Source organism: Elgaria multicarinata, chromosome 18, assembly GCF_023053635.1.
Source record: "Elgaria multicarinata webbii isolate HBS135686 ecotype San Diego chromosome 18, rElgMul1.1.pri, whole genome shotgun sequence".
NCBI lineage: Eukaryota > Metazoa > Chordata > Lepidosauria > Squamata > Anguidae > Elgaria > Elgaria multicarinata.
In genome coordinates this window covers 26,213,308-26,236,544 of record NC_086188.1, presented here as the reverse complement: position 1 = coordinate 26,236,544, position 23,237 = coordinate 26,213,308, and the positions used below count along the sequence as shown (strand labels likewise).

The window sequence follows — 23,237 nt, the reverse complement described above, 5'->3', positions numbered from 1 at the left end:
GATCCTCCACTGCTGTTCGCCAGAACCTTGAAGCCTGATCTAGATCCAATCCAAGGGTCTGGACTGATTTGCTCAGCATGCATGCAGTGTCTGGGAAATTAATCTGGATGCTCTCGATCAGCCTTCCTGGACTAAAATTCCCATCATCCCCGACTAGCACGGCCAACACATTTGCAAGGCACTGAAAATGCCTCAGGGAGGAGGGAATCACGCTCCTCCCCCTTTGACCCGGCCCCAGCACCGATGCAACGGCTTACTTATGAAGAACGGTCGCATCCTCCGTGCCCAGGCTGAGGCTGTGTTACCTTGGTGGCGCCGGTGGGTGGCGGTGGGCCCAGAATCTCCCGCCAGGACTGGGTGAGCTCCAGATTCTGGGACTGCTGCTGGCTCTCCTCTGCCGTGGGGATCCGCTTGCGCTTGCATGACACAGGCACTCCTGGCTGCAAACGCTTGGTGACCCCAAAGTCCTCCAGGTCGGCGACTTGTGTGCACGGGGTGCCCTCCTGAGGTAGGTTGGCAGAGACCTGTGGGAAAGGTCCAGCAGGCGGGTAGCACAAGGAAGGAGTCCTTCAAGGTTTGGCAAGCGGCATTCCCGGATTAACCCAAAATGACACCACAACACCCCCAGTTTGTCACCCCCAGTGGCTCGGGAAGCAATGATCTTGGCCCTGCAAGCCCCGGGGCATCCCTTCAGGCAAGGGTTCAAGCCCCCTTACGCGAAGCACAAACACCGGTTTGGAGCATAACTCGCAGAAAGAGAAGGATGGAGAGCCAACACGACACAGCCCCACCGACCTCCGTGGGCAGAGGGAACACTCAGCCCCCCGGGGCAGAAAAGGACTTCTGCCTTGTGGCCGATGGGAGGAGCAAAGGCACACAGCCAGAGAAGCCACGGACACTGACTGCAGCAAACCACAACGGCTCCCTGCGTGGGGTTGGACAGCAGGGGGAGGAGATGGAGTCCCACGGGGGCAACACACTGCGGCTCACCTTTTGCAGGCTGGCAAAAAGCCAGGGGCAAAAGCAGGGGGCTTCCAGGGCTCAAACCCACCCTGCACACACCACAGAATGGCCCCCTGACCATTCGGCCACAGCGGAGGACAGAAATCACCTTTGTCTCTCCCCGCCAAACGCCAGGAGGAGCTGTGTCTGGGTGGAACAGCTCAAGTTTTACGTGCCGGGGGGGGGGGGGGGCTGGCATGAATCCGGGGTACAAACCACACAGTCAACAAGACGGGACACCCCCTGCCCCACACTCAGGCACGTCTAAGCCAAGGAGCAGGAGCACTGTGTGTGGGGGCCAAAAGCCCAGCTCCTGCTTGGGCCAGACAGCCCTTTTGCCTTCTCTGGCAAGCCACGTGGCCCTCCCCTCCCTTGCTAACTGCCCGAGAGGTCAGCCCAATACAGCTCATTGCCCCCATCCTCAATGTGCTCCCCACAGACCCCGGCAGCAGCGCCCATCCAACCGGGCAACCTGAGTGAGCAGGAAGAGGAGTGGCCCTGAACCCATCAAGCTCCCTGCCTTTCTGACCCTCCGGAGTCCCATCCTGCGGCCAGCTAAAGTCAAACCATACTAGGACCAGGGGTGGGTTGGGAGGAGAACCCGATTTGCACCATAAGGGCAACTAAAATAATCAAGGGGCTGGAGCATCACCCCTTTGGGGGAAGGTTACAACAGCTGGGATTGGAGGCTGATGAGAGACATGATAGAGGTGTACAAAATGATGCACGATGTAGAGAATGTGGACAGGGAGACATCTCCACCTCTCAAAATACTAGAACCCAATGGGGTCATCCCATGAAGCTCATTCGTGGGAGGTTCATGACCAATAAAAGGAAGGACTTCTTCACACAGCACATAGTTAAATTATGGAATTCACTACCACAGATGGGGCGATGGCCACCCATTTGGATGGCTCTCACAGGGGGTTGGATAAATTCTTGGAGGCGAAGGCTGTCCATGGCTACTAGACCTGACGGTTGTGTGCTACCTCCAGTATCAGAGGCAGTAAGCCTGTGTGCACCAGCTGCTGGGGAACATGGGTGGGCGGGTGCTGTTGCACCATGTCCTGCCTTGTGGGTCCCACAGTTGTTTGGCCACTGTGTGAACCGAGTGTTGGACTAGATGGACCCTCGGTCTGATCCAGCATCAGGGCTCTTCTTATGTTCTTAAAACAGACATACGGCTTGGGTCCAGGCTACCTGAAAGACTGCCTTCATCCCTTTGAGGCATGCTTGGTGGCAATGCAAAAGAGGGCCTTCTTGGTGGCTGCTCCCTGGCTGTGGAACACCCTGCCGAGGAAGGGTAGGTTCTCTCCCTCTCTGCCATCCTTCCACCAGCAGGCAAAGACCGCTTTATTCATTTTGGGGTGTAAGCAAGTCTGTTGAGCTGGGATGCTGTTTTACTGTGGTTGTGTTTCAATTCTTCTTCATTGTGTTTTAATGCATTTTCTGATTGCTGTTTTTATCAGTGTTTGCAAGCAGCCTTCAGTGCCATTTCTGGTAGAAAGGCAGGGTACAAACCAATCAAATAAATAAAGAATTTAAAAATCCAATTCATTAAAGGTTTTTAAAATCATAGATCTTCATCCATCCATGTAACCTGTAGGGCGAACTCCAGCCCTCTTGTCCTTACCTGTCTTCAAGAGAGGGCATTAAAAACAGATGGCCTTTCTTCAAGTGCACATTTCCCAAACACAAGTTCGGGACTTTGCTGGCATTTTCGGAGAACACGCGCTCCCCTTCATGCTTGGCTTCAGGGGCTGGAAAAGGGCATTTTCGAGTGATTTGCAAATTTCCACCAAATTCTCCTACATCTCAGCTCCTTTTCCCATGTGAAATCCGGTGGATTCATCCACCTCTTTCAGACCCGGAGACTCTCCTCCCTATCCCAGGAGACCCTCCCTGCTCGAGTCCTGAAGGCCAGTTCACAGGTGCTGGCCTTCGAGGTCCCAGTTCGCCATCTCAGTTGGGCCTGGCCCATGGCACTGTCACAATGGCCGCCTTCTAGCTTCCATGATGACGGAGAGTTCCAAAAGACGCTTCAGGAGACTGTTGGCCTGGCGCGGAATCTCCACGTTCATAGCAAGCAAGGATGTCCAGGCAGCAGCAATACTGGCCGGTAAGGAGGGGCCCATGCCCAGTGAGGGTGGAGGGAGGAGGCCAGAGCGAGGAGAGGGGGTAGATCAGGGACTGGAGGGGTGGTCCCTGGGTTTGGAGGGCTGAGGGGAACAGGAGGAGGGCAGGGCCAAGGGGGAGGACGCCCCTTTGCTAAGAGTGCCCCTTGCTGAGGCCCTCCAGGCCAAAGGCTGCCCCCCTCCCTAAGGCAGGCGGGAGGGTGGGGTGCAGGGGACAGCTGGGGCCCTCCAATTAATGTCACACCTTTCTCTTTCTCGTCCTAGGAGCCAATGGACACCTCCCCCCCGCCCTCCCTCCATCCTTCCCTCATCCTACCTGCCACCTTCTTCCCTCCCTGGTCTTCCCCCCCTCAGGTAAGGAAATGTTGACCCTGCCTCCGCTCTTCCTGGACAGGCAGGGCCTTAAGGGGTGCGGGATTGAGGGCTGCAGAGGTCACCTGCTGCCCTCCCATTAATTGCTCATTTTTTTTCTTTTTCGTCCTAGGTCCCCATGGATACCTCCCCTGCGCCCTCCCTGCGTGCACAGGGGGTGCACAGGAGGTGTTGGTTAGTGTGTGTTCAGCATGAATATACCATATAAGGGTTAAGGAAATACGTGATCATAGCATAGTGATTTCAATATTGTATTGTATTCTGTGGCCCTTACGTCAGTACATTCCAAGGCATTGGCCAGCAAGTACCAAGATGTTTCTTAGCAAGGCTTTATCTTAAAAGTGTTATCCTGTGTTCTAGCACATCTCAGCATGGTATGCCAATACTGAAAGTGTGCCAAAGAGAGGGATAACAATTTCCCCTACATCTCCCCTTTTATTCTTTTAATTGTAAAGCCTTGTAAGCATAATACATTTGGCGTTTGCTTGGTTTTGAAGCTCTGGGACGGCAAGAGGGAACACACTATGACAGTAATCTTGGGATACATTGTATGAAACAGCAGAAGGTGATTAATAAAAATACAATCAATACAGCATATTGAAATATAGTTTTGAACCATCCTGTTGGAAACCAGGACCACAAAAACTTCCACCATTCAGGTGCAATATCTTGTTTAACTGCATGTGCATATTTTTTAAGTAAGTCCAGTTGGTGTTGAATTTGGTTACTATTGTCTGTGAGATTGAAACAGCACATATTTTCCACAGCTTCGCAGCCAAGATGTCTTTGTAACAACAAAAAGTCTATTGCAGCTCGATTGCCCAGTATAGCATGCCTTAAATCTTGTTGTTCTTGAATCAAAAGTCCAATAGCAATGGAAGTACTATTAATTGTCTTTGCTAGTAAACATGCCAGATGCCCAAGTTGTTTGGCATTTCCCACAGCCAATCCAGGAACCCCGACAAGGCTCATAGCCAAGGAGATATATTCTGCTGGACTTAAAACAGTAACATTTCCATCACAAACTGCATTCATAGTCTCAGTCTCTCTTTTCTGTCGAGTGCTTTTAGTAGGCCGGGGTGGTAGAAACACTGTCAAGTGACTAAGACAACATTGTGCTAATGTTATATTAGCTGGTACATAATTATAAGTACGAGACCCACATGTGAAAAACCATCCAATTGGCAATATAATGTGTCCATAATTACTTGTTACATTTTCTATCTTTGAACAATTCCACAAAGAAGGTCCTGGGGACAAACAACCTTTTAGTGGACGGTGAATAGAGCAATTTACCATTCTAGCACATGTGTTATTCTTGTGGTTTACAACATATGGGGTGTATAACTGTATAGCATCTTGGGGTAACTGGTATGTAGCAATTCCCCATTGGGCCATGGTATGATAATGAATTTCACTAAAGTTCAGAAATTTACTCAACCCAGTAACATTACCAAGAGAACCAGGAGCTTTGCATATGGGAATGAGACATGTACTAAGTAATCCATGCATATCTGGAGCATCAGTAAGACAGAAATCAGTGGTGTTTACTATTTTTGCTAACTTTATCCATACATTGTACTGCATTCTATCATGTAGTGGAGTGCTTATAACTGGACAAGTTATACAGCTAAATAACAGAATTATTGTCAGCAAAGAATTAGCATTTAAGCAAGCAAATGTAGCAACTAGAAAATTCTCTGGAGTTGGATCAACGTGCTGTTGCTCCAATAATTTTTGAGCTTGGAAAGATAACGCCTTTATCTCTCCCCATGTTGGTTTATGTTTTTGGACGGGCGCCCTGCCACGTGCTTTCAGGGGGTCCTCCTGAAGTTGTAGGGAGAATTCTGGAATCGGGTTGGTCAATCCTTGATGCCATGACATTCTCTTTCCAGGGTTTCACACACCGTGCTGGAACCCACACTGGTCCTGTTGGAGTAAGTACAGCAGCATAACCCCGACCCCAAGTGATCAAGGGGACAGGGCCGTGCCAGACAGGATTAGGTAGCTGCCGGTACATAACCAGCGGCTGCGGCAAAGGGGTATGCATTTGGAAATGTTGTTGTAATCAGGTAGTATTAGTTGGTAGGAGAACATTCAAATGGTTAATAGTGAACAACACTTTTGCCAGCCATTCCTGGCGGGAGCCCAAACCAATGGGGATCCCTGCTTTTTGTTTTTGTTTGTATAAATGCTCTTTCAAGGTACGGTTGGTGCGTTCAACAATAGCTTGACCAGTGGAATTATATGGAATGCCAAAAGTATGTGTAACCTGCCAGGTTTCACAAAACTGTTCAAAAGAAGTACTGCAATAAGCAGGTCCATTATCTGATTTTAAGGCAGAAGGTATTCCCATTACTGAAAAACTTCTAATGCAATGATTAATAACATGTTTTGTTTTTTCTCCTTTTTGACATGTGACCCAAATATATCCTGAGTAAGTGTCAACTGACACATGAAGGTATTTCCATGGAGTGAAAGGACTAAAATGAGTAACATCCATTTGCCATAGCTCATTGGCAACTGTGCCACGAGGATTGACACCTATATCAGGAGCTGAATGTACCCTTGTGCATTGTGGGCATGATTGGATAATGGCGCGTGCCTGATCTAATGGCAGCTGAAACTGTTTTGCTAAGGCTTTAGCATTTTGATGATGAAACGCATGGCTTTCCCATGGAGTTAGTTTTTGCACAGCTAGAGCTCGAAGGGATTGATCAGCCACTTGATTACCAGTGGAGATCTCCCCGGGGAAGGGTTGATGACTACGGATGTGAGCAATAAAATATTCATTGGTGCGGTGAGCCAACAGAGTCTGCAAGGTTATAAAGAGACCCAAAAGGTTCTTATCTATGACTGGGGTTACATAACTTCCTGGAAGACCACGTACTACATTGTTAACATATAAACTGTCTGTTATTAGGTTTAGTGCTTGAGGAAATGTGCGGAAGGCTAAAATAACTGCATTGCAGTCAAGGGTCAGCAGGAATATGATATGTAACTTGTCATACAAAGCCTGCTAGGGCAGCTTGCAATTCTTCAGAAAACGACACTGATCGTTCCCACATCTGAAGAGGCATGGGAACTATCAGAGTTTCTGGATCTTGGGCTAAAAGTGCTCTTGTACGCTCTCGAGCTTTAATAATCAGATTGGCATACATAATTGGTTTTGTAGAGATGGTACAGCTAGGGCTATGACTGAGATACAGCCATTCAAGTATGTGTGTGTGAGACGATTGCAGGTCTTAGTGTTGCAAGGTCTACTCCTGAACTGAGTGTCACAGGTTTCAATTCGTGTCTGTGTAATGACTGCATATGGTTGACTTAACCCTGTAAGTATAAGAACTTGACAAGGTTGATCTAACACCTGGCGATCTACCCAAATTTCTTTTAAACGTTCATTGACTAAAGATAAAACGTGCAGTTGATTAGTGGTTAAAGAAATTTTATCAGCTGGGTGTTTGCCTTGTTTTAGGGCAGCAAACAAAGGTGAAAGTTCATCAGTTGTGAGCTTGCAGTAAGGTCTGAGCCAATTAATAGCTCCTCATTGTCAATTTGTCTCTGCAAGGCTTCCTTTAACCTGTCTATAAATTGATGGTAAGGCTCACTAGGTCCTTGGCGTGTGATAGTAAAGGATTTTGAGGGTTTTCTAGACACTGGCACCCTTTGAAATGCTTTTATGATGCAGCGGTTAATGGCTTGAAAGGTAGGCATAGGCAGTTGCGCCTGAGCCTCTATCACTGCAAACTGTCTACTGCCATACAACTGCTCTGCTGTTATCACTCCATTAGAGCTTAGGGCTATATGGAGCGACTCCTTTCTGTATTCACTGTCCCAAACTACATATTGGGCTGGACTTAGGATCATGCGAAATAAATCTTTCCAATCTTGAGGAAGCATAGCGTATCCATTGCCAATACTCTCCACCATGCCTTGGGCATAAGTAGAGCGTATGCCTGTCTCTTGAATAGCTTTATTCAATTCTTGAAGTACTGAATAAGGCAATGATGTCCAATTGACAACTACTTGTCCTTGGTCATTTTGATGTGAGGTTATAGGATAAGCTGAAGGAAAGTTGTTAAGACCCTCAAACAGCTCATCTGAGGTTAGTGTTCCTTTCCTCTTTTCCTCTTCAAAAGCCTCACGGACTTTGCTAAGTTTTGGCAACACTTCACTATTTGCTTCTTCTCCTCTCAGCTGTGAAGCTGATGCAGGAGGCACTAACTGGGGATATGGGAGTGATGTTTGAGAAATAGGAGCGATAAAAGATAAAGAGCTGGAGGATGCCTCGGTTCCTACCTTCTCCAGCGCATCTTTACATCGCTGCCACAGCAACAAGTGCTGTATGGGAGCTCGTGGTTCAGTGTATAGGTGTGTACCTATTTTCACCCAATCTGTGAGCTGAAGTGTCCCTGCCTCGGGATACCAAGGGCATTGCAACCCTATTTCATTTACTAGGTCACTTACATGACTGAGGGATACAGTTGTACAACCTTGCTCTTTTAAAATTTTATGTAGCTCTTGTGCATGAAGCTTCTGCGGAGCTGACAATTCCCCCCCCCCCTACTCACGATAAGGGAGCGTAGGAACGCTGAGTGGTACCAAGGCTATTCCAGCCGATGAGCAGGGGGTTTCCTAGATCCGATCACGTCGGGGTCACCAGATGTAGTAAATAACTGGCAAGGAGTCCAACTGCATGAAGGGGAGGCATCCCAAACAGGCAGCCCCGTCTTGGTTTTTATTAAGAACTAAGTGGTTACATTTCTTGTATACAAGCTATGATTGGTTGTTAAGTACAGCATGTTAAATGCATGATTACCTCGTGCACAGGGGGTGCACAGGAGGTGTTGGTTAGTGTGTGTTCAGCATGAATATACCATATAAGGGTTAAGGAAATACGTGATCATAGCATAGTGATTTCAATACTGTATTGTATTCTGTGGCCCTTACGTCAGTACATTCCAAGGCATTGGCCAGCAAGTACCAAGATGTTTCTTAGCAAGGCTTTATCTTAAAAGTGTTATCCTGTGTTCTAGCACATCTCAGCATGGTATGCCAATACTGAAAGTGTGCCAAAGAGAGGGATAACAATTTCCCCTACAGCCCCCTGACCACTCGGCCACAGCGGAGGACAGAAATCACCTTTGTCTCTCCCCGCCAAACGCCAGGAGGAGCTGTGTCTGGGTGGAACAGCTCAAGTTTTACGTGCCGGGGGGGGGGGGCCCGGCATGAATCCGGGATACAAACCACACAGTCAACAAGACGGGACACCCCCTGCCCCACACTCAGGCACGTCTAAGCCAAGGAGCAGGAGCACTGTGTGTGGGGGCCAAAAGCCCAGCTCCTGCTTGGGCCAGACAGCCCTTTTGCCTTCTCTGGCAAGCCACGTGGCCCTCCCCTCCCTTGCTAACTGCCCGAGAGGTCAGCCCAATACAGCTCATTGCCCCCATCCTCAATGTGCTCCCCACAGACCCCGGCAGCAGCGCCCATCCAACCGGGCAACCTGAGTGAGCAGGAAGAGGAGTGGCCCTGAACCCATCAAGCTCCCTGCCTTTCTGACCCTCCGGAGTCCCATCCTGCGGCCAGCTAAAGTCAAACCATACTAGGACCAGGGGTGGGTTGGGAGGAGAACCCGATTTGCACCATAAGGGCAACTAAAATAATCAAGGGGCTGGAGCATCACCCCTTTGGGGGAAGGTTACAACAGCTGGGATTGGAGGCTGATGAGAGACATGATAGAGGTGTACAAAATGATGCACGATGTAGAGAATGTGGACAGGGAGACATCTCCACCTCTCAAAATACTAGAACCCAATGGGGTCATCCCATGAAGCTCATTCGTGGGAGGTTCATGACCAATAAAAGGAAGGACTTCTTCACACAGCACATAGTTAAATTATGGAATTCACTACCACAGATGGGGCGATGGCCACCCATTTGGATGGCTCTCACAGGGGGTTGGATAAATTCTTGGAGGCGAAGGCTGTCCATGGCTACTAGACCTGACGGTTGTGTGCTACCTCCAGTATCAGAGGCAGTAAGCCTGTGTGCACCAGCTGCTGGGGAACATGGGTGGGCGGGTGCTGTTGCACCATGTCCTGCCTTGTGGGTCCCACAGTTGTTTGGCCACTGTGTGAACCGAGTGTTGGACTAGATGGACCCTCGGTCTGATCCAGCATCAGGGCTCTTCTTATGTTCTTAAAACAGACATACGGCTTGGGTCCAGGCTACCTGAAAGACTGCCTTCATCCCTTTGAGGCATGCTTGGTGGCAATGCAAAAGAGGGCCTTCTTGGTGGCTGCTCCCTGGCTGTGGAACACCCTGCCGAGGAAGGGTAGGTTCTCTCCCTCTCTGCCATCCTTCCACCAGCAGGCAAAGACCGCTTTATTCATTTTGGGGTGTAAGCAAGTCTGTTGAGCTGGGATGCTGTTTTTACTGTGGTTGTGTTTCAATTCTTCTTCATTGTGTTTTAACGCATTTTCTGATTGCTGTTTTTATCAGTGTTTGCAAGCAGCCTTCAGTGCCATTTCTGGTAGAAAGGCAGGGTACAAACCAATCAAATAAATAAAGAATTTAAAAATCCAATTCATTAAAGGTTTTTAAAATCATAGATCTTCATCCATCCATGTAACCTGTAGGGCGAACTCCAGCCCTCTTGTCCTTACCTGTCTTCAAGAGAGGGCATTAAAAACAGATGGCCCTTCTTCAAGTGCACGTTTCCCAAATACAAGTTCGGGACTTTGCTGGCATTTTCAGAGAACACGCGCTCCCCTTCATGCTTGGCTTCAGGGGCTGGAACAGGGCATTTTCGAGTGATTTGCAAATTTCCACCAAATTCTCCTACATCTCAGCTCCTTTTCCCATGTGAAATCCGGTGGATTCATCCACCTCTTTCAGACCCGGAGACTCTCCTCCCTATCCCAGGAGACCCTCCCTGCTCGAGTCCTGAAGGCCAGTTCACAGGTGCTGGCCTTCGAGGTCCCAGTTCGCCATCTCAGTTGGGCCTGGCCCATGGCACTGTCACAATGGCCGCCTTCTAGCTTCCATGATGACGGAGAGTTCCAAAAGACGCTTCAGGAGACTGTTGGCCTGGCGCGGAATCTCCACGTTCATAGCAAGCAAGGATGTCCAAGCAGCAGCAATACTGGCCGGTAAGGAGGGGCCCATGCCCAGTGAGGGTGGAGGGAGGAGGCCAGAGCGAGGAGAGGGGGTAGATCAGGGACTGGAGGGGTGGTCCCTGGGTTTGGAGGGCTGAGGGGAACGGGAGGAGGGCAGGGCCAAGGGGGAGGACGCCCCTTTGCTAAGAGTGCCCCTTGCTGAGGCCCTCCAGGCCAAAGGCTGCCCCCCTCCCTAAGGCAGGCGGGAGGGTGGGGTGCAGGGGACAGCTGGGGCCCTCCAATTAATGTCACACCTTTCTCTTTCTCGTCCTAGGAGCCAATGGACACCTCCCCCCCGCCCTCCATCCTTCCCTTATCCTACCTGCCACCTTCTTCCCTCCCTGGTCTTCCCCCCTCAGGTAAGGAAATGTTGACCCTGCCTCCGCTCTTCCTGGACAGGCAGGGCCTTAAGGGGCGCGGGATTGAGGGCTGCAGAGGTCACCTGCTGCCCTCCCATTAATTGCTCATTTTTTTTCTTTTTCGTCCTAGGTCCCCATGGATACCTCCCCTGCGCCCTCCCTCCGACCTTCCCTGATCCGACCCGCCACCTTCTTCCCTCCCTGGTCTTCCCCCCCTCAGGTAAGGAAGAATTCAACCTGGCTCAGCTCTGCCTTGACAGGCAGGGCTGCAGCTCCGTAGGCCATGTGGGGTTGTGGGGGGTACAGGGATCGTCTGGGTCCCTGTTGTTAATTGTACATTTCTCTCCTTGTCATCCTAGGAACCCATGGACACAACTCCAGCACCCTCCTTTCCTCTCCCTGCCTATAGTGCCCCCATCGTCCCGGTAAGTAAAGGTTTGGCCTCTCAGCCCTCCGCCCTTCACGGGCAGGGTTGCACCCCTCCTTGAGGCAGGTGGGATGGTGGGGTACAGAGAACTTCCGGTGCTCTCCCACTGACACCCCCTTTTCTCTGCTTTTCCCCCTAGGAGCCGATGGTGTTCTAGGGTCCAACTATCTTCACCTCTCCTCACCCCGATGTCCAAGAGGTCCTGCGGAAATGAGCACGATCACCATGCTGCAGGAAAGCAGGAGACTCACCTGAGCCCAACTAACCTATAGGGCTGCCGGAGATACAGAATGTGGACAAGTGTGGACAAGGGCTGCCGGAGATACAGAATGTGGACAAGTGTGGACAAGGGCTGCCGGAGATACAGAATGTAGTTCAGAATCTCAGCTTTTAGTTGTAAAATTACAAAAGAAAACCCAGCCCCCCAGTATGGCAAATGGTTCCATTTTTCAGCTATAGCCTATCCCTTGGCGTTCCTTGAAATGCTGCTGTTTTATTTTATTGTCTTAATGTCTTATTGTTAGAGAAATTGTGCTGCAAGTATACTAAAAGGTCAGATATAGATGTCTTAAATCAGTAAAATAGTTTTAATAAAAAAGTTTTCAGTACCTTTGTTTTTTCTTAAAGGAAAGTACATGCTACTGGTGTCAATGTTTGTTTACAAATATTCCAGCAAAATTTTCTATTCTGTTTAAATCACATTAAGTATGCTTTAATTTCCCTCCTCAAATATTTCAGATCAAATATTTGTGGTGTATTGAGACAAAAATAATAATATGGGATACTTTCTTTTTTTAGCGCTGCTGCTTACTAAATACAAGTAAAATAAACATGCTAACTTAGATCACACTTCAGGGCAAGGGTGGGGAACATGTGGGCTCTCCAGATGTTGCTGGAATGAAACTCCCATCATCCCTCAGTAGTGTTTATGCTGCCTTGTATTGATGGGAATTCCAGATTACCCTATGCAAATAGGAAACCCATATCACTAAACACCACTGAAGGTCAAGATGGCGGCAGCCTCTAGTGACATGTAGTGGATCCTTCTCTTTCTTGCTGAATCGCTACAGAGCCTCGCTTCCCCCCACCCCCCAGGCATAATGCAGAAGGGAATAAACCAAGGTGGGGAAGGTGCCCTTGAGCCCAGACTGGGGCCAGCCATTTCTTGCGCCCAGAAACGCAAGACAGCCAGAATTGGACCACTCACCAGTGTATCAACCAGGGACAGGGAGACAAGCCCCCTTTGGGGCAACAGGCTTGCACCCAAGCTCAGAGTTTCCTCTTGTCTACCTGGCCACATACGCAGCCTGGCAGCCTCTCTAGCCACCGCAGCCCGCCCATTCCAGGACTCACCCAATCTGCTCTATTAGCTCCCTGGCCTGTGTGATGATGTGAGCGCCCGTAAAGCAGACGATGCCAGCCATTTCCATGGAGTACCACCGGGCTCTGGGTAGAGGCAGAAAGAGTTGTGGGTAAGAAGAGGTGCTACTGCCCTAAGACTAGATGGCTGCCATTCATTTCTATGGGGAGGAAGGAAAGTGCTGCACAAATTCTGGCCTGCAACTCTGGCCCAGCTACTCACGGGACCACCATGAAGGTGTGTGTGTTTTTATGTGCAAGCACAAATGCACACACACACACACACTGTGTCTTTGTGCACAGTGTGCTGCATTTTCACTCAAAGGTAGTTGAAAAATACCTTTCCGGGCCCCATGATAACAATGCGGATTTTGCTAGTAGAAAAAATACTGAACTCTCTTACAGGGTTGTTGTAAAGCTTGAGACAATGCACATGAAGCACTTTGAGATGTCTTAGTAATACAAGGAGCTCCGTACTGGATCAGACCAAAAGCCCACCTAGGAAACTGTTGTGCTCCCACAGTGCCCAGCCAGAGGCCCCAATGGGGAGCCCACCGGCAGGACGTGAGGGCATCAGCGCCCTCCTGCTTGCATTCGTCAGCAATTCCTATTCAGGAGGCACATTTCCTCCAACATGGGAGGCGAGCTATAGCCATCAGGACTAGCAGCCACTGGGGGGCTATATCCACTATGCTAGTGGGAAAAGGGCAGGTGTTGGCACTGTTGCACAACCACGCGCAGAACCAGCACAACTAGCACAAGAGACGCGTTGCCGGATGAAGCCGCATGGAGCTGTGCAATGCCTCGTGGAACTGGAATCAAAGTGTTGGGTCTGATACTTGCGCACGGATGGAAACAGAGTGTCCAAAAGGGGTGGAAGAATGGATCCGGTCCAGTCCAATCGCCTTCTCCTCCATGAATTTCTCTAATCCCCCTTTTAAACAACCAAGTCAGTGGCCACGACGACATCTGTTGATACTGAATTCTATACCTGAAGAAGTCCTTCCTTCCATTTGTCTGGGGTCTCCCAGCACTCCGCTTCACTGGATTCAGTATTATGAAAGAGGCCCATCCACTGCCCCTACACCATGATTAATTTTGCATGTGTCTATCAAGTCCTCCCTTATTCACTTTCCCCTCTAAACACAGATCTTTGACTAGACCCACTGTTTGCACCCATTGCAAGAACTGCCCATTCATTCCCATTCTCTGCTTCCTCTTCTTTAACTACTTACAAATCCACAGGAGAATCCTATAAAAACATTACACCGTCTAAGTATTCTAACAAAAAAAGTAGAAGGACAGGAAAACTAGCAGATAAGAAAATTGGGTGATAGGGCAAAAAGCATTTCGCTCTTCCAGCTGGCAGTTTGGAAGCCAGCACAGAATTGGGAGAAAGACAGCACATCGTGGGCAATTATCCTCCACCCGCCCCTGCCCCCCCAGGGGCTTTATGAGATCACTTTGCAGCCATGTATTTTGATCCCTCACTCACCCTTTGCGTATGACATATCCATAAAAGGAGTTGAGGATGCACTTGTGTGCCAGCTGCAGGGAGTCGTACAAGATCTCCATGTTCTTGCAGCGCTTCGCTTCCGAGGCATCGCCCATCTCCATGGCGGCCGCCAGCTTCTTCTTCCACACCTGGGACAGGTGGATATAAAAAGTATATTGGCCCATGCAAGCCAAGGGCTACCTCTGACTAGCTGCCAAAGATAAGCTCAATCTTTTCATGTGCTCAGGTTGAGGGATGTACTTTTTGAGACGTAAAATAAAAATCTATTAAGGGCTGAGCTAAGCTATAACGTCAGGGGCTTTAAACATCCAGATAACGTAGAAACAAGCACTTTCTGCCTTAGTGGCCACCATAGTAGCTGCAACTTTGTACTAGGGCATGAGAGAACAGAATAGCAGGTGCCCTTAAACAGGTCCATAAATCTTTCACTAGACTGATTTTGTTGTTGTTTATTCGTTCAGTCGCTTCCGACTCTTCGTGACTTCATGGACCAGCCCACGCCAGAGCTTTCTGTCGGCCGTCGCCACCCCTAGCTCCCCCAAGGTCAAGTCTGTCACCTCCAGAATATCATCCATCCATCTTGCCCTTGGTCGGCCTCTCTTCCTTTCGCCTTCCGCTTTCCCTAGCATCAGCCTCTTCTTCAGGGTGTCCTGTCTTCTCATTATGTGGCCAAAGTACTTCAGTTTTGCCTTTAATACCATTCCCTCAAGTGAGCAGTCTGGCTTTATTTCCTGGAGTATGGACTGGTTGGATCTTCTTGCAGTCCAAGGCACTCTCAGCATTTTCCTCCAACACCACAGTTCAAAAGCATCTATCTTCCTTCGCTCAGCTTTCCTTATGGTCCAGCTCTCGCAGCCATAGGTTACTACAGGGAATACCATTGCTTTAACTATGCGGACCTTTGTTGTCAGTGTGGTGTCTCTGCTCTTAACTGTTTTATCAAGATTTGTCATTGCTCTCCTCCCAAGAAGCAAACGTCTTCTGATTTCCTGGCTGCAGTCAGCGTCTGCAGTAATCTTTGCGCCCAGAAATACGAAGTCTGTCACTGCCTCCACGTTTTCTCCCTCTACTTGGCCGTTATCAATCAAGCTGGTTGCCATAATCTTGGTTTATGTTGATACCACATTGTAAATAAAATCATCTTAGTGATTGCCTTTGCTTCCCGTCCAGAAGGGAAGTCTGAATGCTGGCCAACCCTCTGAAGCCACTGGGAGAATAGCTCACACCTGGATAACCTCCATCACTGAAGGCAGACCTCGCGTTACTTCTAGAAGCTAAAGGGGATCTGGGTTGTACATCTGGGAAGTCATTTTGCAGCTGTAGAAGAGACCCCGTTACTTCTCACAGCTGATCTAATGTTCCTGTTGTGGAGGTCTCTCAAGAAGGCCCATCCCACAGATCCCAACACGAGGGGCTTCACAAAGGGAGCAGGGCGCTCCAATGTGCAGACCCCAGGCTGCGAATAGCTTTGAAGTTGTACTTAGTTTAGTTTATTTGTAGTTCATCCTTCCACCAAGAAAAATGACACTCAAGGTGGCGCAAGGTTTAAGAGCCGCCCTCTATTTTCCTATCACACATCTCACAAAATAACAGGCAGGAGCACCTTATGCAGTCCCTTGAACTCATAGCGCCGGTCCCGAAAGGCCCGCACCGTGTCCACGTAGAAGGAGTTTTCCCGCTGGCAGATGGTAGTGATGCGCTCCTCCACTTTGGTCACGTGGATCTTCTTGTAGGCCTTGCGGCAGTAATCTGCTCAAGAGATGTGGCAGAAACCGTTTATTCTGAAATGCACAACTCCTCCCAATCTGCTGCAGGAGAAAACAACACATTCTCATCTTCACCCAGAAAGGCATTATTTTAGGGGAAGGAACAGTAGCCTATGGATGTAACTGTCAAGGTAATACTTTGAGAAAAGACCTGCGCAACATCAGCGAACAACATACGAGGGCAGCAAGAGGGCTTCTTGGCATGCAAAATATGGATAGAGGACTGTAAGGAAGCAGCGGAATGAATGGGCTTGAAACAGCTGCACTCTAAGCTGAGCCCTCTACAACAGAGGTCCCCAACCCTGGGCCACGGACCGGTCTTAGTCCGTGGCCTGTTAGGAACTGGGCCGCGCTTCCGGGCACGCCGTTCTGAAGCCGCTCGCCCGCCCCAGCGTCCTGGCTTCGCTTCGGCTAGGCCACTGGAGGGGGGGGGGCTTCCCAAACCCATCCCCTCAAACCCCCACCACCACCCGTCTGTGGAAAAATGGTCTTCCACAAAACTGGTCCCTGGTGCCAAAAAGGTTGGGGACCGCTGCTCTACAAGCTAGGATTAGCAAGGCATGCCCTACAAAACAGTGAAAAGCAGCAAACGTTAACTGCCTCTCCATTCTATTGCTTGAGCGGGTCTCTCTGGATATGATTTGGACTTTGCCCTCACAAGAGCTGTACATCCCTCCCCTCCTCCTAATTTTTATTTTTGCCACAACAGGAAACATCAAGTAAAAGAAAGCCCTAGCTTGACTAGAATCCACTGTGCCCCAAAACCAGCTGGAAGGTTGCAAGTCTGAAAAAGAAAGCCGAGATCCCCAAAGCACAGAATGGGACAGCTCTCTACAACCCAAGTTCCATCATCTGTAGGACGGGGCAGTCCTTTGATTTGCTCACCTGGATGGAACGCTGTTGGAAGGGCAGCCTCCTTTTAGGATCTTGAGACACATGAAGCCACGCTCACGTATAGCTCTGGCTTGGGGCACTTAGAAGTTTGTTCTCACCTGCCAAGCGCTTCTTCTCATATTTAGCTTGCTCCTCTCAGGACAGCACATGGAACGCCCGGGGAGGCCCATCTGGGAAGAGAGAGGGGAACTTCTCCGACTCCAGCTGTTGTTGGATGCGGTGGTACTCGCTGCGGCTTGCAGGCACTGCAAATGGGAAGAGACTGCTGAGAAGACCTCTGGATAGCACGGGACTGGAGACTCCTGGCCGTGAGAGTGCTGTGAGAGAGGGCCAAGCCAAGAGGGAGGCAGAAACCAAAAACTCACTGAATTCTCCCCTCCACTGCCAAGTCATCCTCCGCTGACAATTAGCACCTGGCTTGTTGAAGTCACAGGCGGCGCACGTAGCTTCGTCCACCATCGCCGAGGGCTGAAGAGGGGAGAAAGTGGAGGCAGAATGTACAAGCGGGGTGGGGGAAAAGCAGCACAAGAGATTGGATCCTGTCCCCAGGAGAGCAGCAGCAGGTGAACACAAGAGGGCTTTTATTAGGCTCACCCAGTTCACATTACCCTTTTAAGGTCTACTGAAGCACCGCTGTCTCAGTAGCGCTTCCCGTTCCAAACACAGCAGTGGCTGGAGAGTTTCCCTTCCAGCCTTTGCCTGCTCTTCCGCACTGCACACTTCCAGAGAGAAAAGAGCGGCCACCGGCCACCTATTTACCTCTCAGCAGCCTCTCTTATGGAAGGATATCATTACAGCACTGGCTATTTTCCTTCTTGTTCCCTCTGAAGGAAGCAAAAAGGTAGCCAGCTATAGTGCCTACCTGAACTGGAAGCCATTGCAGGATCAGGGAGGCTTCCGTACCTATCGCTCCTTATCAAGAAGGCAAACATTTTGAGCTTCTACAATATAAATTACAAATGGACCCCATGGATCTTTTGGGAAAAGGGACAGGGGAAAAAACACCTTATTCTGAACGTGTACCCCAGGACCATATTAGAGTTCCCATTTCCTTGGGTAGACTCTCCTATGACCCAAGGTAACTGTAAGTTCCTCACCCAATAGATTTCAATTCCTATAGCACATAATTAGTCCTTGATGTCCAACACTCATGGATACGAACATAGAACGATCTTCTGGCTTCTTTGGAGAGCTACTTCTCACCTGCAGCCTGTTGGTCAGGATGATATTCGGATACATGGCCCCCACATCCAGATGGTAGATAAGAGGACACTCAATCCTGTTGGGAACGTCCTTCAGGGAATTCAGTTTAACTTTGATTTCATCACAAACCTGCGGCAAGAAGGAAACACTGGTCTGCCAGGGATACAATGCCTCACCGGGCTCTTCCAAAGGCAATGCAAGTCACTCAAGAACCCAGAAGGAAGGAACACAGGACGCTGCCTTCTACCGAGTCAGAGCCTTGGTCCATCTAGCCCAGCAGTGTTGACAGTGACTGGCAGGAGTGGCTCCCCAGGGTTCCAGGCAGGAGTTTTTCCAGCCCTACCTGCCGATGCCAGGGATCGAACCGGGACCTTCTGCATGCAAAGCAGGGGCTGCACCACTGAAACATGGTGCCTCCCGCAAACAAGACCAGGGGTGGACACAGTGTGAGTCATGGGCCACATGTGGCTCCCAGAGACTTCAACGAAGTGTGTCAGCAGGTCTGACGCGAAGGCTGGGAGGGGAAAAAAGGAGAAGAAGCAGGGGAAGAGACAGAAGGTGGCAGGCACAGCAGAAGGGCAACCGGAAGGAAAGTCAAGATCTACCATGGACACAAACGTCTTCTTCTTCTGCATCTTCTTCTTATGAATAAGGTCCTCTGGGAAAAGTCTACTTCAGCTAGCAAAAACGACATTAACAACTGTTACCCAGAGGACCTTCTCTTCTGCTGCTCCCAGGCTGTGGAATGGCCTGCCGGAGGAGACTCGTCAACTTAACAGCCTACTAACATTCCAGAAAGCTATAAAGACGGATCTCTTCCAGCAGGCCTCTCCGGTGGAATTCTAAGATGATTTTAGAGTGTTTTTTAGGATAGTTTAACAATGTAGATTATATTTTAATTCGGTTTTATGTACTTTACCGTATGTTGTTGTTCCCCGCCTCGATCAGAATGGGGAGGCGGGTAAGAAATACATTATTATTATTATTATTATTATTATTATTATTATTATTATTATTATCCCCCCACCTTTTCCCCCAATACTGGGCCTCAAGGCGGCTTTACAAAATTAAAAACATATACAATTAAAATGTTTAAATAGAAATATACAGAAGTTAAAAATATAATTAAATATGCTTCAATATTAGAACATTTAAAATACAAATAACAATTTTAACAAGTCCAATGCATAAACAGAGGTCCAGACTCTTCCCCAAAGCCGTGCCAGAACAAAAAAGGTTTCGCCTGCTTCTGGAAGCATACCAAGGAGGGAACCAGCCTAGCTTCCCTGGGAAAGGAGTTCCAGAGCCCTGGAGCAGCCACCGAGAAGGCCCTTTCCCGTGTTCCCACCAGGTGCACCTGTGCTGGTGGTGGGACTGAGAGATGGGCCTCCCCCGAAGATCTCAAAGCCCAGGCAGGCTCGTAAGGGAGGAGATGGTCTTTTAGATAACCTGGACCCGAGCCATATAGGGCTTTATAGGTCATAACCAGCACTTTGAATTGTGCCTGGAAACAGATTGGAAGCCAGTGGAGCTGTTTTAACAGGGGAGTTCTGTGCTACAGGGCAGGAGGTATGGGTCAAAACAAACTTGAGGGAAGGATGTATGGAATTATTATTATTATTATTATTATTATTATTATTATTATTATTATTTTATTACTTTCCTGCCTCTCCATTTTGATCAAGGCGGGGAACAGCAGTAAGTATAAAATACTGATTAAAAACACAGTATACATTGTTAAAACATCCTAAAAAGCATCCTAAAACAATCCAAACAATGCCTGGTCTCCTATCCAGGACCAGGCAACGCCGTTCTGCCCACACAAGGCAAAGTCAAGGTTACCTCCTGGAAGTTGGTCACTTGGTCTAAGGGTATCCCCTCTTCTTCCTCAATGGCATGGCGCAAGGTCTTCTCCACACGCTGCAGAAGGAAGTCAAAGGCAGCAGGATTCTAAAAGACACACAGCCGGGCAGGAAGTTACCGTTACGATTGTGGCAAACTCTCTTCTCGCCAAAAGCCAGTGCAGCAGAAACGAGTGGAGGAGAAATGAAGTTGTTGCCCAAGAGAAATACTGGTCCATCCGACACACAAAGAGCGAGTGCAACAACCTAAAAGAGAGCAGGTTAGGCTGAAGGAGGAGCAGACCGGAGAGCAGCAATGTGGAAGCTTGAGCAGCAGGGATAGGAAAGGCCTCGTCCCACAAGAGCTGGTGATGAAACTTTGGTTTCTTTATACCTCCTACCAGAGGTTAGGAGAATTACACATGGAACCAAGAGAGGTGAGGCAGTAATCTCTTCCTGGGAGAAGGATCCTAATCCCCCTTTGGCAACAACACTTCTCTACCATCACGGTCAGCAGGACAGAGGGATGCACTGACATCTGGATCATGGGAAGAAACACTTACCACAAGAGTACTGACGGCCTCCAGCTTAGATGATTAAAAAAAAAAGAATCAGACAAATTCATAGAGGAAGTCTTATAGAACCTCTATGGACTGAGGCAGAAAACCACAGATTATCAGTGGTTTCAGACAACCTCTTGTGAGCTTCCCAGAGTCATCTGGCCGGTCTAGACACAATGCTGCCCTAGAATGACCCGCCTTGCTCTGATTCTCCGAAGGCAGTTCTTATGTTCTTTCTACCCCAAAAATTCTAAGCATGCCCTTTTCATTGGAGGGTTATGCTGGCTGGAAATCATGGGCCAACTTGGATTCTGTCGTACCCATTTGCTTTGGGTTTATTATTTATTTATTCGATTTATAACCCGTCTTTTCTCCAAGGAACCCAAGATGGCTAACAACATGTATAAGAACAATACACCATTAAAATCATACTCCTGAAATCACAAATGTGCCATAACATACATTAAAATCATCAAAACACACACCACGGAAACAGGCAGAACCGTTGACAGCAGCATGGTGGGGGAGCTAAATCTCTACCAGAAGGGAGTACCGCAGCTGGGGTGCCACCACTGAGAAGATCCTGCCACATGTGGGCTCCCCACGGGCCACGTTCCTCAAGGGCACCTCAAGCAAATACTCCCTGGACGATCTTAAATTCCATTTAGTTGGTAGTGGGGAAAGTGGTTTTTGAAATACCTGAGCCATTACGGGATTTGTACTAGCACCAGCACCCTGGACTAGGTCTACTAGCTCGCTGGCAGCCAAGCACAGGTTTGGCAAACACAGGGGCATTTTCTCATGAATCCCCACATTAAAGGACGAGTGACTTAACTAGCAAGAGAGGCCTACTTCAAGGGCTGGGCTGAGCTGGCAGGAGAGCTCGCCCCGAAGCTCTTACCATCTTAAACCGGCAGGGGATGTCACTTCGAAAGACCCCAGACTCCAGTGCCTCCACATGGCCCCCCACGTACGTCTCCGAGTCAAGCACGTGCCCATCCTCAGTCAGCTTGTTGAACTCCTCCTCTTGCTTGTTGGGGAAGACGATGTTGGCGTGATAGGCCTGGACCATGAGCAGCGCCTCACACAGAGTCCCTGAGCCCTTCCGGAGCACCTGCAGGGAGAGAAACATAGGCCTGGGATACAGGAAAAACGACAGCATCCTACAGGTGAATGTTGAATCCGCAGGGTCTGATGAAGTGACTACATACCGAGTCAGGCCACCTACATTAGCATGGGTTACTCTGACAGTGGCTGCTTCCAAGGTGTCGGACAGACCTTCCCTAGCTGTTTGAGATACTTTTTCTAGAAAAGCAAGCAATCGAACCTGCAATCTTCTGCATGCAAAAATGGTTCTCTAGGAGCCTTACAATTTTTCTTGTACTTACAAGAAACCCCTCTTTCTTGAGGTGCCCCTCAGTGGGGTCCCCCAGCACTCCCTTTCCTTTCTCCTATACTGGCTGCGATTCACCCCTGGGGGAGAGAAGGAAGCGTGGCGTTGGGGGACAACGTGACGGGGGGGCGAAGCCCACCCACCACTCCTGATGCTGGGCAGCCCACGGGCAAGGAGGGGCCCCACGGGGTGGAAGGGCAAGAGGCCAGGGGAGGCCGGTGGCTCCGATGCCAGTGGGGTGGTGGATGTACACCGGGGATCAGTCAGAACTCGGCAAGAGCTGGCCACGGCGCTTTGCTCTGCTCCCTTCGAGCTCTGGCTGAAGCCCGGAGCGGATTCATCGCCCCACTGGCATCGGAACCACCAGCCTCCCCTGCAAAACACCTCTTTGGGCAAGAGGTTCCTCAAAGCCTTCTCCCTGCCCCCCCCCCCCGCCCCAACACCCCCAGCACTCTCACTCGCCGGCCTGACAGCAATGTTGCCTCCCTCGCAAGACTCCAGACGGGCATCTTTGAAACGTTTGACCCACGCAGGGAGAGAGCGCGCGCGAGATCAAGAGACAACGGAGCCCGTGAGGAGGCCTCTCACGGCTCCGCCCCAAAGATCTCGGCACCGAGGCGGCGTAAAGGGAACCCCCACCCCCACCCCCATCCCGCCCCAGGGAGGCCAGTTTCTTCCCACCAGCAGCCCCCCCCCCCCCTTGCAGGGTCCCAGGTCAGGCCAGGCAGCATCTCCCTTCCGGGGGAAGCAGGGGGGAAGGCTGCCGGTCTGTGCCTGGAAAGGCTGCCGGTCTGTGCCCCCGCCAGACAGCCGGCCAGCCGCGTCTCGCCTCCTTCCAGCCAGCTGCCAAGCTGCCTCCTGCCTCCTTTCCCCGGCCGGGCAGCTCCCCCACCCCCGCCGCCCCCTCCCTCCTTACCATCTCGCAGGTCCGGCCTCACTCGCCGCAAGCCGACGACGGCGCCTCGGGCTCCGCTTCCACACACAGCCGCCCGATCTTCCGCTTAGGGGGCTCCGCACTGTCCCTCTTATCCCCGCGCCGCTTTCGAGATGTCCCCGCGGGGAGGAGCTGCCGAGGAAGCAGAAGCGACCCAGGAGCCCGCGGCCACTTTCCATTTCCCAGCCGTGGAAAGCGAAAGCAAGAGGGGAAAGCGAAAGCGAAAGCGATCAGGGCTCCGGAGCTGGGAATCCCGCAGATTCCATCACCAGCAGCCCGAGAAAGGAAGGGCTGGGAGCCGCGTGCATCGGTTGCATCA

At 50.1% G+C, this 23,237-nt stretch overlaps 1 protein-coding gene across 4 annotated transcripts; it reads right to left on the bottom strand.

The window, feature by feature from the left end:
• Positions 1–5,366: 5,366 nt before the first annotated feature.
• LOC134410750 (DNA polymerase epsilon catalytic subunit A-like) lies at positions 5,367–23,066 on the bottom strand. Of its 4 annotated transcripts, none has more exons than XM_063144243.1 (9): positions 22,901–23,066; positions 21,493–21,705; positions 20,033–20,140; positions 18,191–18,319; positions 17,353–17,455; positions 17,086–17,232; positions 15,931–16,076; positions 14,307–14,455; positions 5,367–5,438 (listed from the first exon to the last, which is right to left on the bottom strand). In XM_063144243.1, the coding sequence occupies exons 1-6, from the start codon at positions 22,901–22,903 to the stop codon at positions 17,123–17,125; spliced, it is 666 nt and encodes a 221-aa protein (XP_063000313.1). In that variant the 5' UTR covers positions 22,904–23,066; the 3' UTR covers positions 5,367–5,438; positions 14,307–14,455; positions 15,931–16,076; positions 17,086–17,122. The 4 variants fall into 4 exon arrangements, with proteins under 4 accessions (XP_063000313.1, XP_063000316.1, XP_063000315.1 ...); XM_063144246.1 differs by lacking the exon at positions 5,367–5,438 and adding an exon at positions 8,181–8,201; XM_063144245.1 differs by lacking the exon at positions 5,367–5,438 and adding an exon at positions 12,138–12,898.
• Between the last annotated feature and the right edge of the window lie 171 nt (positions 23,067–23,237).